Genomic DNA, 17,034 nt, shown 5'->3' with positions numbered 1-17,034 from the left:
TTTTACGATAAACACCAGGAAATTAATGCAACTCTCTTGTAAATGCCTACAATAGACAGTGTATGTTTGAGTGTATTTAGGACATTTAGTGACTCATGTCAAGCAATGTGTTGCTCTTTTGTCACTTTACCTTCCTTCTGATAACTTAGTCTTCTGTAGTAGTAGTGGATTTATGAAGGTCTTTATGTTGAATATTTGAACAAATATGCAGAAAACGAGCTGAAACTACCTGTACATACATGTTTAAATAAAGAGCATCTTTCAAGAACAGTGATTTTTCTTTAGTGAACTGATCATCTCAAAACACCTGCAAAAACATTTCAGACGAGGCAGAATTGATGCTTGTGAAATTTATTAACAAATCTTCTTTTTTTTGGTCCCTTACAACCAGCAGCCTCTGGTGCAGTGAGACTGCAACACAGTGTGACAGAGTAGAGAGGTGAACATAGAGACATCAGTGAGAAAGTAAACAACAACAAAAAAACAAAAAAAGGCTGGAATTTGAAGGACAGGCTGAATAAAGGAAACATTTGCTTCAGCTTTTGTGCAAAGTGACAACTGAGTAGGCAAGACAAAGGTCAGATACAGTTAAACGGAGGCAAAGACACAAAAATATGTTTCAACCCCTTCCACTCCATCTAAATTTCACATATGCATTTCATCCATTCAACCAAAACTATGCAAAAGTGCATATTTTGACAGGTGCAATAGCTTCGCACTGAGCTCACCAAAATCAGAGAAAGCCTAACAGAGAAGTTACATTTTTGTCATGAGTTAGTTGTCACTGCAGTCCGAAGGGAGAGCTACGGTTTGCTCAAAGTCACAAAAAGTTATACATCCTTACTGCTAAAGTTAAATCATGTTTAGCCCTCCTCCGTCTACCAATTCTAAATCATTAACTCGTCATTCCTTAATCAAAGAGGTTTCAAGACGGTCAGTAAAAAATTACAGGAGAGACCTGAACCCTAGCAGCCCTAATTAAAAACACTCTGAATTGCATTTTAGACATTTTGGCGAGTTGGCAGTTTGAATTTCAGCTTTTAAAAGGGCTTTTCATACCAAGTCAACATCAAGTCTGAAAAAAGAAACGTATTAACACTGCTAACGCTGGCTGAAAAGGCAAAACACTGAAACTGGAAAGAAACTGATTGAATGGGCTCTTGCCCATTCTTTGAGCCTTTCATCTGAACGCAAACGACAACGCTAAGCCGTCAGTCGTGCTAAACTTCATGGCAGCAGATATTATTTGGTGGCAATTCAGAACCAGCAGTCTTGTAAACACTTGAGACAGAGGAAAACGAAGAAACCAACACACATCGGTAAGTAAAACCTCCTCTATGTTAGTGTGAGCGATGGGGAGATACAATGGCGATTCTTTTGGCACCGTGGCAAATACAAGCCATTGTAAAAGCCCGGCAGATTCCAGAGAGCCGCGGAGGGTCCTCTGTGTGCGTCACAGTCTGTTCAGGAGGCTGTCCAGAGGATCAATGGTACTCCACAAACAGCCTACCCCCCTCCTGACCCATCCTTCCCCCCTAAAACCTCACAACCAAATCACACTCATTAAAAATCAAAAACTCAGGAGTGCTCATTGCTCCACTTGAACTCTTCAACTCAGGCAGTGGACATCACCACAGACAGTGCTGACCAGCAACAAGGTTAATTCTGAAAACCTTGAGCGTTTATGTGGCAACTGCAAGGGTGAGGTCAATTCCAAGATCCCTAAAACATGGTGGAAATAAAAGACTGATCTTAAAGAATGTCTTACAATCATCTGTCCCTGTCTGCTCCTCCTGGGCTACACCATGCATAAACTAATTTATGCACACCATGCATATTTCACACTACCTACTCCAGTGTAAACCACACACAGACAATACACAGCTAAAAAGAACACAAACATGTGGGCTGCTGGTTAAAGCTGATCAAAGTATATTTAATTTCCTGCTACCCGAGCACACATCTGGCTGGAGTATTTAAGAGTCACCCCTCTTTTTCCCCTTTCAGGCCTTCATTAGTGGCCCTGAAGGGTTGAGCCAAGTCTTTCCAATAAATTAAGTCAAAGTACAACAAGAATAAAAATTCCTGAGAGCAGTGTTTGTCGCAATATCAATCAAAACTCTGCCATTGATCAATGTCAAAGTGTTCTAAAACTGTGCACTTCCATTAACAAAAGCCACAATTGGAACAGTTAACACCAATATTCAGTCCCATTATTGAATTGCCACCAAATACATGCCACATTTAGGCCACACTCTTACCACAAATACTAAATATGATGCATAATATAAAAAGGAACTGAAAAATACTGTCCCGAGGCTACTTAACAGAGACAAAAGATGAGAATATACCTCAAAGAGAAGATACCTTAGTAATTCTTAGTACTTGGTTGACACGTCTACAGTTACCGAGAAAAGCAAAGTCTCCAAAAAATTTGAAAGGAGTTTAAAAATGAATCAATGTCACAAATTAAATGCTCCATCTCTGGGGATACAGCAAGGAAGTATATATGGATGTTTCTCGATATGGCACATGAACAAAACATCTCTATAAACCTTCTGTGATTTGTCAATTTTAGAACTGGAGAATGTGCGCAACTACATTTCTTAGATTTAACATTAAAAAACCTAGTTACTCACTCCTGACATTTCTCTCATTACCCAATACTCTGTATACAGTGACAAACAACTCATCTTTGGGCTCTACATTAATTGTAAGCCAGCAAGTGTTCTTTGACACCACGCAGCTCTGACATGAAGACACACATGGAAATGTAGTTAAACTTCCCCTGAGGTGGAATCAAACAGGCTACAGGTGATTCATTTGGCAAATTAAAGAATTGCAGAAAGTCTGCAAGAAGAAAATCACAGAATGGTGAACATCATCGGAAAAGAACTCACCGATCGTGAACTCAACGAACAAAGAGAACAGAGATGGCCGATGAGTGATTAAGAAGAAAGCAACAGCCTCTCAAAGGATGCAGAGGGGACAACACCAATGCTCATCTGGGGTCACTTCTGGGTAGTGTGTAGCAAGTCAACTCTTCCATCTAGAGTTACACTATGTGTGAACTAGTATTGCTTTTTGTGTGCGTGTATGTGTGTTTGTATACATGTATGTAAAGGATCATAGACCTGCTGTGAAGGAGAAGTTGGCAGCTAGCTTAATTCGGCTGCGTGTGGCTCTTCTGCTGGGACTGTCCATAGACAAGGGTGTCTTCATGTCTGGCGGCGGCAGAGGTTCAGTGACTGCAGAGTCGTCTGTGCTGCCGGGCTGACCAGGTGGATCAGATGTTCCTTCACAGACAGCTGCCACATCAGGTTCACCGCTCACTGAAATCACACACACGTACAGACTGAGCTTACACCTAACGAAAGACAGTAAAAGGTGTAAATAAAAGTGTCATGTACTCATTAAAATGTATTTGTGTTCTCCCTTGCCTTACCTACCCTTGCCGTTTCTGAAACCTAGACAGCCCTAGGATCCAAGGCCACAATCTTCTAATTTACAAATCTGTTTAACAAACAGGATATCCAGATGCTTATTTCAAATCTGGATCTGCCTCAGATCATCTGCCTGCCTAATGAGGATTGTTTGGGATAAGGGGCCAAACAACAAAAACACAGATCGGCACATCCCTTCTCCAACACATCTAGTGGCCATTTAATGTTGTGAACCTGATTTCTAACAAAAGCACGACTTTAATGGCCTAATAGAGGTACACATTCTGTTAAATTGAAAGCACTATCAGAATAATTTATGTGTAACTGATATTGGTTGTAAATGCAATACAAATTCATCAAACTTGGAACGGTAAAAACAGACCCGTTTTCTCCTCAAAGTAAATCAGGTCCGTCCCTTGGAAGAGAACTGGATCTGGGTGGAGCTGAGGTGATGGTAGGCAGGACGGTACAGGACCACACAGTAGGTCTACTGGTGATGTCAGACACAGAAGCTCTGATTCTCCAGCAACATTGCCACCTGGAGGGTAAAATAACATGATTTAGTTTCATCTATATTTTATCGGAGAGCAGAGAAATCTTTACAACCATGCCTTCACTACAATCAAACATGTTCATCCCCTTATTTTACTTCATCTGGTCAACAGTTTCTTATAATTTGAATTACTTCTCTATATTTTTTATATGAAATGACAAAAAGGAAATTAACACAGTTTATACAAATACTTGTGAGACCCAAGGTACCTGGACTCTGGGTTCCAGAAGTCGAGTTGCTCGGTGGGCTGTCTCTTGGGCTCTCCATGCTCTCTCTTGGCTGGGGGCTGCTGGGGATGGAAGGGCTTGCCCTTGCTAAACAAAACAAAAAACACATTTTCTACAGCTTTTAGGCACCACCTCATGAAATCCCATCCCAAGTATTCCCAGAGAGCCCACAGTCATATGATCACTTCATCCCACAGACATTATTTACAGCTTTTTTACTTTATGTTAAAGACCGCTATGCAATTACCTTTCATATCGTTCTTCAAAACGATAATCCTCTTGTGACCATGCCCTTTGATCCAGACCACCTGTTGATGACACGTCACAAAACAATCAAACAAAATATGCAGAGATATGCAGAACATTTAAATCGACATGTACAATGTGTTAAGTTCTAGATGGACTACAGTAAAAGTGTCTAATGAAATGTATTCCCACCTGTGGAACAGCGCTGAGCAGCTCATCAGTGCTGGTGTATCCATAGGAACGCGGTTCAAGACTGCAGCCTGTAAATTTGTTATAAGCCACCTGGAACTCAGTCAGAAAGATCTGGTTGTAATGGTAGGTGTGAAGCAGCCCGCGTACGTTACGGGCGAACTGGTAAAGCCTGGTCAGCCTCACCCACTCCTCACCATGACTACCGACAGTGTTGCCAGCGTTGTTGTCATCACTTTCTTCATGGTACAACTGTGAAAGGAGAAATATCACACACAGTCATTTCTGCCTCTGTGTTGGAGTGCAGAAACTAAACTTTGCAACAACAAAAACAAGCAGTTTCAAGAGGATTCAAATAAACCACTTTACTCACCTCCACAAGGTAGGGCAGGCTCTTGAGTAACTCGCTGAGGGAGAGGAACCCATATTCACACGGGTTGAGCGGGGCTCCATGGACTGTGAGGTAATGCTGGCTCAGCTCCTCTACTTTGAGACCCCTGGTGACTTGCTCCTCCTCTTGGGACATGAGCAGAGCCAGTAGCTGGGAGGTCAGTGAGCGCAAAGACTTCCTGTTGATCAACTGCACTTCCCGACACCCCAAGCCATCCACCACCTTGAAATTGAAGGGAAGCAGTTGTTTATTATTATGAAACACTGGTCTTAACAGGCGAGGACAGCACTACGATTAGTCACCATCCACGCCAGACTTAAGCATTGTGTGAATATGCTGTTGAGTGACCAAGAGCACTCAAGGATGTCGGAGTTCATTTAAAACATCGATAATATAAACTAGAATCGTTAGTGGGGTAGTCGGACGAACCGACATTTCAATGAGTTCCTAGGAATTAATCAACAATCAATCATGTTTGTTTGACAAGTGCAAGCTGCAGCTTCCTTTCATTTTGATTTAAAAACTATCATCTACTGTGCTTTCCTGACTTTTCTTTCGTTCTGCTTTGGTCTTTCATTCCTGGAGCCAAAGAACAGTGGTGAATGTGATATAGAGTCTGGCAAATCTATTTCAAATTGTGGAAAAGCTGCGGATAACTTCTTCTCAGTGGGTATAGTTTAACATTCATGATGGACAGGCTTAATCACACAGGGATCATTTTCTTTTACTGTATGGCAGATGAGACGCATAATAATGACAAAATTATCTTTATAGTTAGAAGATTTACCAACGTTAATTAGGAACAACTAAACTGAAATCGTTATTTTTTTATATTTCTTTACCTTCACAACATGGCAGAGTTTGGTCAGCAGAGCCGGCAGGGAGCTGGCATCATAGTCCTGCAGGCGGAGCCCATACCCAAAGGTCTTGCTGTACTCTGTGAGCAGCTGGCTGACAGGAAGGCTGGAGTTTTTCTGAACTCGAAGCAGCTTGACCAGCTGAGCTGCCAGAGCCTTGATACGCTCCACTTCTGTCAGCGTCAGCACTTTCTCTTCACCACACTCCAATACCTGACAAAGGCAGGGACAGCTGTTAAATTGGTGTTTTGGCAGAGACGAAGGAAGAGGCATTTGTGCTTGATTAAATGCGGATCGGACCCAAAAGCTATTACAGGGGGGAGCAAATGGAAGCCAACTAATTATCACCACTATTATCAGGTCAGTTTGAAGTCAGTTGAAGCAAATTAAGATGTACGACTCGTACGATAAAACAGTCACTGTTTTAAGATAATATGCTGGTCATTGCAAGCTTCCTAACTCACCATCAGTATGTTGGGGATTGCCTCGAAGAGCTCCATGAGCTTGGTGAAGCCGTAGTAGCTGAGTTTGCATTGACGACCGAAGTGATGGTGGTAGGTGGGGATGAACTTACTAAAGGCCATCCTGCAATGAGGCTGGTGACGAAGAAGGTCCACCACCTCTTTCCCAAACTGCTTGGTGCGCTCGATCTCATCCACTGTACGCTCTATGGGCAAATGAGAAGGAATTTAGGGGACTCTAAATCAATGAATATACAAATATAGTATATTGATATATGGATTACACACTACTTCCAAATAAGTCTATTAGTAACTGGTTTGAACAGACCTCTCTTGGGAACAGAGATGACTGTGTCCGTGTCCTGATGGGTAATAGTGATTGTGGTGTCGGGGATCTCAGTCAGCAGGTCCATCAGGTCACATGTGCCATAGTCCATTACCCTCCAGTCTCTGGAGAAGCACCTGATACACAAGGTGTAAGAAAACATCGCAAACAATCACAACGCTGATGATTCATACTTGCTTTTGAGAATTTAATAACCGTTGTATATAATATTAAAGCCTCTACAAAATACAAATAGAACTTAAAGACAATGTACAGCTCCAAGCAATGTTGACTGACCAATGGTATGCCTGCATGAAGTCCTTGATTGCCACTTGTTTGCTGGCTTGAAATTTCAGCAGTTTGAGCAGGTCTTGGGTGAAGCGCTTCACTTGAGCACGATGAGTCAGGGTCAGTAAACGCTTGGTACCCATACCCAATATCTGTGGGTTAAAAAAAATAAAAATAAACAATATGTAGGATACAAACAAATGAAGGCACAAAGATCCTCATTAACCAAAATACCTGCAGGACATGTGGCACGGCCTCCAGAAGCTCCAGCAGCTTGGAGTAGCCATAGTCAGAGACGCGGCACTGCTTGGCAAAGTGATGGTGGTATGAGGGTATGAACTTGCTCATGGGCATGATGCAAGAAGGCTGACTCTTCAACAGGTCAATAATCTCTCTGCTGAATTGGATGAGCTGTGGGTTGCCAATTGGACTCTTGCAGCGCTGAATCCACGACTCTGCGTGAAAACAAGAAGTCTGAACTAGGTATGTATGGCTGTTAAAAATTGCACTAGGTACAGCATTATGGGAAGCTCAAATAATCAACATTTTGAATGTTCTTACCAGAGTTTGGTGCTGGTGGTTTGTTGTGGATCCACTTTATGACTTTGAAGCCATTCTGAGCTGTTACTATTGTGATACTGGGAATACAGGTAATGAGGTGTTCCAGAGGAACGCCGTCCTCGGTCTCATTGCCCAGCTGTAGATGGCTGAATTTAGCTGCATAGCAGTCTGGAAAACTACACGGAAAATATACTACATCATGGACTTCATAATGTGTGAAAACATGCTCAGTTTGATTAAAGAAAAGTGGTTGAAAACATGCTCAGTGTGATGAGAGAAAAGTGGTTGTCACCTGAGTAATGGAAGAGTCCCTTCATGTGACTGCAACAGACTGTGGACCTCGGATGCTAAGGTGCTCAGAGACATCATAACAAAAGCTATTTTATAGGAGTCGGGGTCAAAGTCAGCCTCACTAAAAAAGAAAAGAAAAAAAAGACAAAGAAACGCAATTAGTGATTAAAACAGTGGCTTAACCTGTACAGTTAAGAGACCAGTGCTTTTGAGAATTAATTTGGATGATTCAATCCTTCCAAGTAAGTGTGTGACAGGTACATTAAAGATGCCACAAGGGGGCCAACAGAACAGGCCTACTATTAAATTGGGCTCATACCAGATTTAACATGCAAATTAAATCAAGTTTGAAAACAAACAAAATAAGTTTCTTGAGAAAGAACATGCAACCTAGGCGTTTTATTACATCTTAGTGAAATAAGCATTTAAAACAGAATGTTTATGTGCATTTTATGCACAATACTAAGAACCTGAAGTTGGGCTGTGTGTAGTGTTCTCTGCAGACAGGTTCATGGTATTCCAGCTCCTCAAACACCACAGGGCTGCCACTAGCCGATGATGAGCCCTCCAGAGACTGGGAAGATCCCAGTGGACTCTGACGGATTTGGCTGCTTGGGAGTAGACACACAAGCCTTGAGCCTCCCTGTTCCCGCACTGCCACCACCTCTGGTAACCTGAACATATCCCCAACCACAAGCTTACGGGAATATCTGGAGACGGGAAAAGGAGCATATAGTTTAGTAGTACAAGCTTCTCTGAAATGCATACATTATTCCTTCTGGAATTGCTATACTTTGCTATATTAGTGCAAATGTTAAATTAAAAGTTAATACAAAGCTACTTACTTTTTTTCATAGATCTCTGTAAACTTGAAGAGGGGAAGGCAATTGGCAGGTGCATCCTGAAGAATGCTGATGATCTCTGTGCTGTATAACGGAAGAACTGATATTTACCACTACAATCCAAACCAGAACATTTAAAGAATCCTCACTCAACTACGCTGGACTGTACCTGAGCACAGCAAGGGATTTGCTGCCGCCTCCAGCTATCAGAGACACCTGAATGCGCTTGCCTCCGATCTTGTAACGGTGCAGGCCACTGACGGCGCTTATTGCCTGCTGCAGGGACAACATCTGGATTGTGGCCTTCAGCTGATAGTCAGTGTGGGGGCTAAGCTCCACTGCTTTCACCTAGACAAAACAAGTCACACCACAATGAGATGTTGTCAGACCTGTGGTAAATCTCAATTCTTTTCAATTATTTTGGACTCCAGCATATTTGATTACATTTATTCGGACAATGGGCCTCTCTCACAAGGTGCGTTTCCATCAGCTGTTTAGATGCGCATCTAGATGTATCGCATCGGAAAATGATGATGGAAACGCCGTGATTCGCATTAAAATCCCCTGATTCGCACAAAATGAAATACGCTCGCTGTGGCCGGGTTTTGGTTGATTCGAATGGGATGGAAACAGCTGTATGCGAATCAAGTGTGACGTAGCGCACTTTCACCCCGACTGCTTCCGGTGTTTGACATTTAAATAGAGACCTCAACCACGCCGAACTGTCGGGACTCTCACCGTCAGAGCTTGCTGAAAAGCCCTCGGACATCGGTCAAACACCGGCCCGCCCAGCCCCACGCGAGTCCACACAGGCGGACTCTCCGTCGAACGCGAAACGCCAAGACGCGCCGCACGCAAACCAGCCGGGAAACAGACAGCTGAACACGGCCGAACTCGGGCCACTTGTGCCCACAAGGCTGTGTGAAAAGCCCATGCACCTCACCCAAGCACCGGCCGGTCCAGCCGGTGTCACCGGCAGGAAGACGACGGAATGTTTACAGGCTGGTTGCCATGCCAACCCGCGGAAAATCTCACGTGACTTAGAAAACTCGCGCGAATTTGTAGTTTTCACCAAAGTCCGTTCTTTTGATGGAAACACACATGATTCGAATTTCTTTTAATGCGCATTTCCCAGTAATTCGAATCACTTTGGATGGAAACATGGCTACAGCAGACATTTTTACTTGTCACAGTCGGGAAAACACAGGTGTTACTAATAAAACTAACGATGGCTACATTTTATTCAAGTGTTCCAAGTGAGAGTGACAGACCTGAAAATGCCTTTTTTTTTTACACCTGGGCTTTACTACTGTGGCAAGTCAAAATGTCGACGAATCAAATCACCAGAGTTGGCCTTACCCGTCCGTAGCGGGAGAAGGTGTCATGCAGTGTTTGCTGCAGATCCTTGCGAGACATTCTATAGTCCAGGTTGGCCACCTGGACCTCTGCCCTTTCTGAGAAAGGCTCAGGAGGACCTTCGGGACATGGGCTACGAGGGGCGGCCAGGAGGGGTGAGGACCGGCTTGACAGACAGGGCGATGCACTCCTTTTGTATGAGAAGAGGGGGGGAACATCTTTGAAATAATTACCAACATCACATTTAAAATGATATGGGTCTGGGGATTTTTTTAATGTAGCATTAGCGGTAAACCTTTAAAAAAAAAAGTTAACTCGATGAAATATGGCTGATTTAAAACCCAAAGTCACCTGGAAGACCAGGAGCCCTGGGAGAGGATGAGGGGACTGAAGCTCCTTTGCAGGTTCAACTTGCTGAAGGCTGAAGGTGTGCTAATCTGGAACTCCCCTGAGCTCCTGTCCCCTTGTTCTTCTGAGGATTCAGTCAATCTGCGAGGGTAGGAGCCCTCTCTTCTACATGGAAAGATGAAAAAAGAGATGCATGTGTAAGGGCAGCATCCTTTGCCGAGGATTTTATTGCTCTATTTTCCTTTGCTGTTCTAGCCAAAGCAAGCCACATTTGACTGGCTAGAAAACAAACAGGAGATCTACTGCCCAGCTAGTCCTTGCATATCTTAAAAAGATGTATCAAAGCCAATTATGAAAGAGTTTTTCATCATAAACAATATCAAATTACATTTGTCTCAGTCCAATATCCCCATCCCCTGTATGTACCTTCTCCTGTACATAGACTCTCCAGCGAGGCCAGGCTTGGACAGCTGCTCCACGACTCCCGTCTCACCATTACTGTGGGGGGATGAGGAAGCAGCACGGCCTTTCTCCAGTTGGTGGAAGCCCATTCTGGGCTTGCCCTCCAAACTACCCAGCTCCTGGATCAGACAGAGGCTGTAGATGTCAATACTGGAGATGTTGACTGGCAGGATACTGTTGATACATTTGTGTGCGTACATGCGTCAAGCAAAATGGAAAAAAAATGTAACTGGGGATGTGCATTTAAAATCAAGTGGTTGACTAGAAAGCAGAGTAGTCAACAAACTGAATATCATAATTTATTTGGTGTATGTTAGTTCTGTGGAGAAAGCTTTACAACAGACAGATTTATAAGTTTCTTGTCATAATGTTGCAATTGTTAAGTACTTCGGACCCCATAGTACATAAGCGATTAGTGTGCCTCACCAATAAATGTTTTTGATAATTGTGAATCAGATCTTAATGTACAGTATTCTGTGTTGTGTTATATGGTCCTCAATCTGCAAGTTACTTCAATATTCTTCGTGTTTTGAGGTTTTCCTTGATGTTTGGTGCTGAAGAAGACTATTGGAACACCTCCAAATCAAAATGTCTCTTTACTGTTCAACTACAGTCAAAACTTTAAATGCCCATTCATAGTCTTTGTCCATGTCCATCCATACAGTGACACATTTATGGGTTCTTTGCTCTTTCACATCGATCAGATGGTCACAATCAAGAACGAAAAAGACAAGTCAAACCAGCCATTCCAGCCACCAGAGGTCAGTTTTACCAGAGTGGAAAACTGCATGGGCCAAACAAAATGAAACTGAGGCATGGAGCAGACAAACACAGAAAGTGACTACTCACATGAAGCAGTATATCAGCACTGATATGCTAGACAAAAGAGCCAGAAAAAAGGCACACAAGCTGTAAGCTAATTCATGCATTAATATGATGAATGACCAATCAACATGCAGGACAATAGGGGATACATGAAGCACTAATGACAACTAATACATGCTAGCACAGGCAGAAAAATGAAGCTTAGCGAGCAACTGCAAGCGGTTAGTCAAAGCAGCAATTAGAGGGACACTGGGCTGCTTGGCATAGCAGCCCAAGCGATAGGAGAGAGGGCAATGGAGGTTAAGGGGAAGCAGGCACTGACGAGTCTGCTGACCTGATGGGGCTTGGCTGGAGCACCACCGGGAGGCCCACTGCACCCCCTCCTGGGGCTGTAGGGCCTTTCAGGCATTGGGCCAGGGGCATGGCACGGGCGGGTTGCTCGCCGTGGCCTCCTGGGTGACCTGGGCTTCTCCAGGGGCAGAAAGGAGAAGGTGGGCATAGATGGGGGTGGACCGAACATTGAATCCTGGCTTTGATAGGTCTGGGGCAGAGTCTGCGGCAAGTGAAGGGGCCGAGACTGAAGCTCAGGCTCAGGACTTGCATCGTCTCTGGGCCGCGGGGAGAAGGAGATGACGATTCGGCGGCCAAAAACATCCTCATTTTCCATTCGCTTGCGGGCACGCGCAGCTGCCTCAATGGTGCAAAAACGGAGGACCGCTGTGCCCTGGGACATGCCCAGCACCTTGCCACCACAGTTGTCTGACAGGCGACGCAGCCTGAGCTTCACAGCGTTCCGCAGGCTCTTGTCACAGGTGACAGGTAGGTTGTGCACATAGAGGAGATTAAAACTGGGCTGAGGGAGGGGAGGAAGAGAGCGCACCTGTCTGGTTTGTATAATTTACACTTGAAATAATTAAAGCAGTAGTCTTCCTTTCAGTTGAAAAACAATTTGAGGAAAGGCTGAAGTGGTATAGATTAGGAAAAACTGCAATGACCCCCTAAATAGAAAGTTACGTGAGTTAATAATTAAGATGATCAAATTCACATTCCAACTGCTTCTCTGCCCTCTTTGCAAGTCCATGCTAAAATTAAATTGTTCGTTATTGAGTTGCCAGCAGCTACTTACTTTATTTAATACAAAGTAGATCAAAGATATTTTTAAGTCCTATTGAAGCATTTGTGAGGCCTACCTGAGCTTTGACAAGCATACGTGGTGGCAGATCAGCGGTGATCTCCTGGAAGGCCACGTGGCGGTGGGCGTGCTGCAGTAGAGCTGAAGATGTATGGTTGCCATGCACCAAGATTACTTTGAAACCATGGCGATGACGCAAGTCACTCAGCTCACTTGCGAAGTTCACATCCGCTATTAAAATGAAAATATAGCGCGTCATTACAAATCCCCTTGTGGTATCAAGGCTTCAGTTGATTAAAGTGAATCTGATCTGAACTCACAGGATACTAGTACAACAGTTGCAGGTGCAGTGTGGGTCTCAGCAAAGCGTCTTAGGCTCTGGCGAAGCTTGTCGTCTGCAGCATTCTTCGCCGTTGCGTTGATATGAGCCACAGTAACCTGATGAAGCAAAATTGTGTTTTTTGCTGTTCATGTTACGTTATGAGATAGATGTCTGATGTTATTTCACAGTATTTTTTCTTACGGCTCCAATATGCGATTAAATTTCAATAGTACAAGAATGCCAGTGTCCATAAAGCATTCCTAGCATAAAAAAAAACACTGGCTGGGTGCTGGAGAGTGTGTTTATGAATAGTTTTGAGATTTCCAACAAGACTTGGAGCAGTTGCACAAATAAAGTCAGTAAAGTTTTAAATTAAGATAACTTTACTACTGTTTTATCTACACAACACAATTGAGCATCTGCCTACCATAAAATGCAGCTCAAATTGTATTTATTTAGAGTGTAAAGTTCACTCGTTTGTGGTAGCCTAACTATGGAAATACATGACGCTGATGACATTCCTTAGTACCTGACAGTTGTTGAGCTCTTGGATGACAACTTTACTCTCCTTGCTGATATCACAGACGCAAATGAACTCTGCCTCACGGTGGCCCTGAAAGAAATTGCTGCGAATGCGCTGGACCACAGCACCAGCAGAGCGTCCACTGGGTACACTGCAGTTCTCAATGTCCCAGAAGACACCAACCGGAGGGATGTTCTCGGGACCACCATTCTCTGGAGAACCTAGGAGACAGTTGGCAACGATCCAATCAAGACTTTCAAGAACAGACACAGACTAAAAAATTCCAATTAACGGTTTGTATGCAGGGATTAAAAACTGTATAGTAGAGTCCACTAACCATACTTCTGGCAAGTCTTGCCAAGGCTGGCAGATGGCATGAGCATCATGCCATCAGAGGAGGTGCCACAGCCATTACAAATGGGGATAGGAGCAGTCTGTGGAATAGGAACATTGGGCCACACCTTGTCCGACTCCAATAGCAGACCATTCATTGGCTGCAAATACGTACAAATCGAAACAACTGTCAGGCAAAACTTAAACACAAAGCAATGCTATACCAAATACATTTTAAAACACCATAAATACAAAACCAGTCTCGCATGACTGAGGTCATCCATGCATACAGAATAAAGTTACCTACAGTGATCTCCATACTACACAAATATAAGAGACCACAGTGATAGTAGAGACTTCTACCAACCTTCAACAGACACTCCTGGCAGTAGTGTGCCCCGGTCACACAAACCGTGCGTTCTACATTTAGGTGCATAGGATTAGAGCAGAAGTGTGCCGAGGTGGTTGTAGTGGTGATAGTGGTGGTGGTTGGGTGATCACCGAGTGTGCTTCTCTGGAGTCTTCTGGCTGATGGGCAGCAGTCCACACCACAGGTGTAATAGCCAGAAGAGGCCAGACAAGAGCCATGCAAGGAAGCAGGTAGAGAGGAAACACAGGGGAGAGCGGAAGCCAGAGGTGCCGAAGAGGGAAATGGGCTGGGTCGACTGCATGAAAGAGGTAAATCTGGGTATGTGTGGAGATGCCCTGAACAGCAGGAGAGGTAGGGGTGTGATGAAACTGGCTGAGAGGTAGCAACAGAAGAGGACAGCTGAGGTTTGTAACCAAAAGTGGGCAATGGATCAATAACTTCGCCGCCACTTCTGCAGCTCATATGGTGGTTATACTCATGAACAGATGAGGCTACGGAGCAAGGGCCAGGCATGCCAATACTACTGCCGCTGCTGGGTGCTGCCAGAGAGCCTGGGGTCATATAGAGCGAGACAACACCCGCGACAGTGCTACTGCTACCAACAACACTTCCACTACCCAATAAACCATAGCCATCTGTGCTGCAATAGTCACATTGTGTGTAAATGCTTACTTTGGGGCTAGACCCCTCTTGTTGCTGCTGTGATGGCGGCTGTTTTTGGTGGGAGTCTTGTGTAAGCGGAGGAGGGGGCAAGCAGGGAGAAGGCATAGGGAGAGGGGCCAGAGAGTAGGGCTGGGATGATTTGGAAGAGGATGTATTGTGTGGAGGAGGAGGAGGAGGAGGAGGGGGGACATCTTTCAGTTCCAGCACAGCCTTTCTGCTGTCCATGTAATTGTTCTGCAACATGAAAAAGAACCAGCAGATTATTTCACAGAAAATAACAATGTTCTGTGGATTAGTCTTTATTGTCATGGTAACTTGCTAAATCTTAACAAAAAAAGCCATACAACTGTTCATCTTAAGGACCTGAACTGCTGTGCAATGTAGTTAAAACATTTCACGTGGCTTGTCATGACTAACTCAAAATAGAAAAAGGTCATGTACTATAGCTGCCAACACTTTAAAGTTGAATTTGAAAGTTTACTGCAGTGTTGCTCACTGTGCTGCCATTTGCTTATCAGCTGGATAGAGATTCAACGTCATATCTGGATTAACAATGGTATTTTGCATGGGACAAAAATACTTCCTGTGTTCATCTTACATCATTTTGTAGCTCCAAAGTCTCTGAGGTTCATAATAATATATTGATATATGCAAGACTTCCTCCACTCTCCCCTACATGCCTGTGTACCATGATAGGCCTACGTGATTAGCTACCTGGAATGAATGCACATAAATGTATACATACTTCTTTATCTGTGCGATGAGCAGAGGTGGTCTCAGTGGTGGGGAAGCAGTCTTTGAGTTTCCATAGCAGAGTTGAGGCCTCTGTTTTGGGGTGACTGAGCCATGGGTAGGGTCTAGACGTGCATAGGGAACTCTCTTGTCCCAGTTCTTCCATCATAGAACCCGGAGAGGTCTTTCAACATACTTTCACCTCTTCTCTTTCATGCCTTCCTGTTACGGGGAAACGAAAGTTATACCTGCGCACTAGTTGGTTGGTATACGTCACCTCTCAGTGACCCGGTACGTAGGTTCTGTTCATATCAAGTAAGAGACATAAACATTTGCGTTAAGAACGACGACTTTAAAATCAACAATGGGGGCATGTCTGTGTTCACAACACTCGGACACTTTGCGAGTTTGGACCGTTTATTTGCAGCTAAATAACGCCACAGTAGCTTTTCACCCAAGCGAATCGTGTATATCAACCAACGTTAACGTTTAAATGAGCTAATACGAGCTAGTTCGCTTCGTGCAGTTTCTATGAGCGCATTTACCTTTGCTTTGTTTCTAGTTAACTAGCAAGACAGTCAGCTACCTGGGACTAATTTTACGTCAAATGTTTGCCTGGAGCTGGCGTTAGATGTAAGCTAACAACACGCACCGTTTGTTAGCATGTTTTAACAGACACACCGCTGCTTCCCCCTGCACACTCGACCGTCATTGTCCTACGTAATGGCGAAACAGTTCCTAAATTGTTTGTGACGTACCTGTGAAGGGCTCGACTTCCACAACCTCCTCAAAGAACCGTTCTTCCCCCATCTGTCGCTCGACAACCCCGCACCTTTTTGTAACCTACTTTTGCCAGAAAGCACACACAACTGTCGCAAATGTTATTGTTTTGACTGGCACGTTGAGTTGACTGATATTAACAATAATATATCAATTTTAAATTAAGCCCGTTTCCCAATATAATAAACAATCTTTTAAAATGAATTGTTTTAATAAATGTAATGAATTTAAATATTTATACTTTTGGATGCAGTGAATTCGAATTTAAACTTTAAATTTAAACTACAAAATGGGATGAAAGGTCATACATTTTATCAATAATATAGCCATGATAATATTACTTTTTTTAACCTATCATAGGACCTTTCCCGTTATTTCATGTATTAACTGCAAATGGATCTTAAGTGTGTATTTTTCAGTTACTTTAGTGGACGAGATTTAATGTATAATTGCATGTTGTCATCAGTTCTTGTCTTTGTTTAAATAAACGAATGAAAGTCAACACTTCAGAGTT

General features: G+C 43.6%; 1 protein-coding gene across 1 annotated transcript; it reads right to left on the bottom strand.

Annotated features, from left to right (window-relative positions):
• Nucleotides 1-335: 335 nt before the first annotated feature.
• marf1 (meiosis regulator and mRNA stability factor 1) lies at nucleotides 336-16,612 on the bottom strand. The gene is made up of 27 exons (XM_084005037.1): nucleotides 16,499-16,612; nucleotides 15,754-15,962; nucleotides 14,343-15,242; nucleotides 13,980-14,136; nucleotides 13,649-13,863; nucleotides 13,118-13,235; nucleotides 12,856-13,028; nucleotides 12,000-12,518; nucleotides 10,805-10,959; nucleotides 10,382-10,543; nucleotides 10,034-10,220; nucleotides 8,844-9,022; nucleotides 8,678-8,758; nucleotides 8,303-8,542; nucleotides 7,834-7,953; nucleotides 7,542-7,717; nucleotides 7,215-7,435; nucleotides 6,990-7,132; nucleotides 6,696-6,829; nucleotides 6,371-6,573; nucleotides 5,892-6,119; nucleotides 5,032-5,271; nucleotides 4,662-4,910; nucleotides 4,471-4,531; nucleotides 4,206-4,310; nucleotides 3,826-3,981; nucleotides 336-3,332 (listed from the first exon to the last, which is right to left on the bottom strand). The coding sequence occupies exons 2-27, from the start codon at nucleotides 15,907-15,909 to the stop codon at nucleotides 3,127-3,129; spliced, it is 5,484 nt and encodes a 1,827-aa protein (XP_083861163.1). The 5' UTR covers nucleotides 15,910-15,962; nucleotides 16,499-16,612; the 3' UTR covers nucleotides 336-3,126.
• Nucleotides 16,613-17,034: the final 422 nt, after the last annotated feature.

The sequence above is a fragment of the Eutrigla gurnardus genome (genome assembly GCF_963514095.1).
Source record: "Eutrigla gurnardus genome assembly, chromosome: 3".
Taxonomy (NCBI): Eukaryota; Metazoa; Chordata; class Actinopteri; order Perciformes; family Triglidae; genus Eutrigla; species Eutrigla gurnardus.
This window is presented reverse-complemented; position numbering and strand designations above follow the sequence as displayed.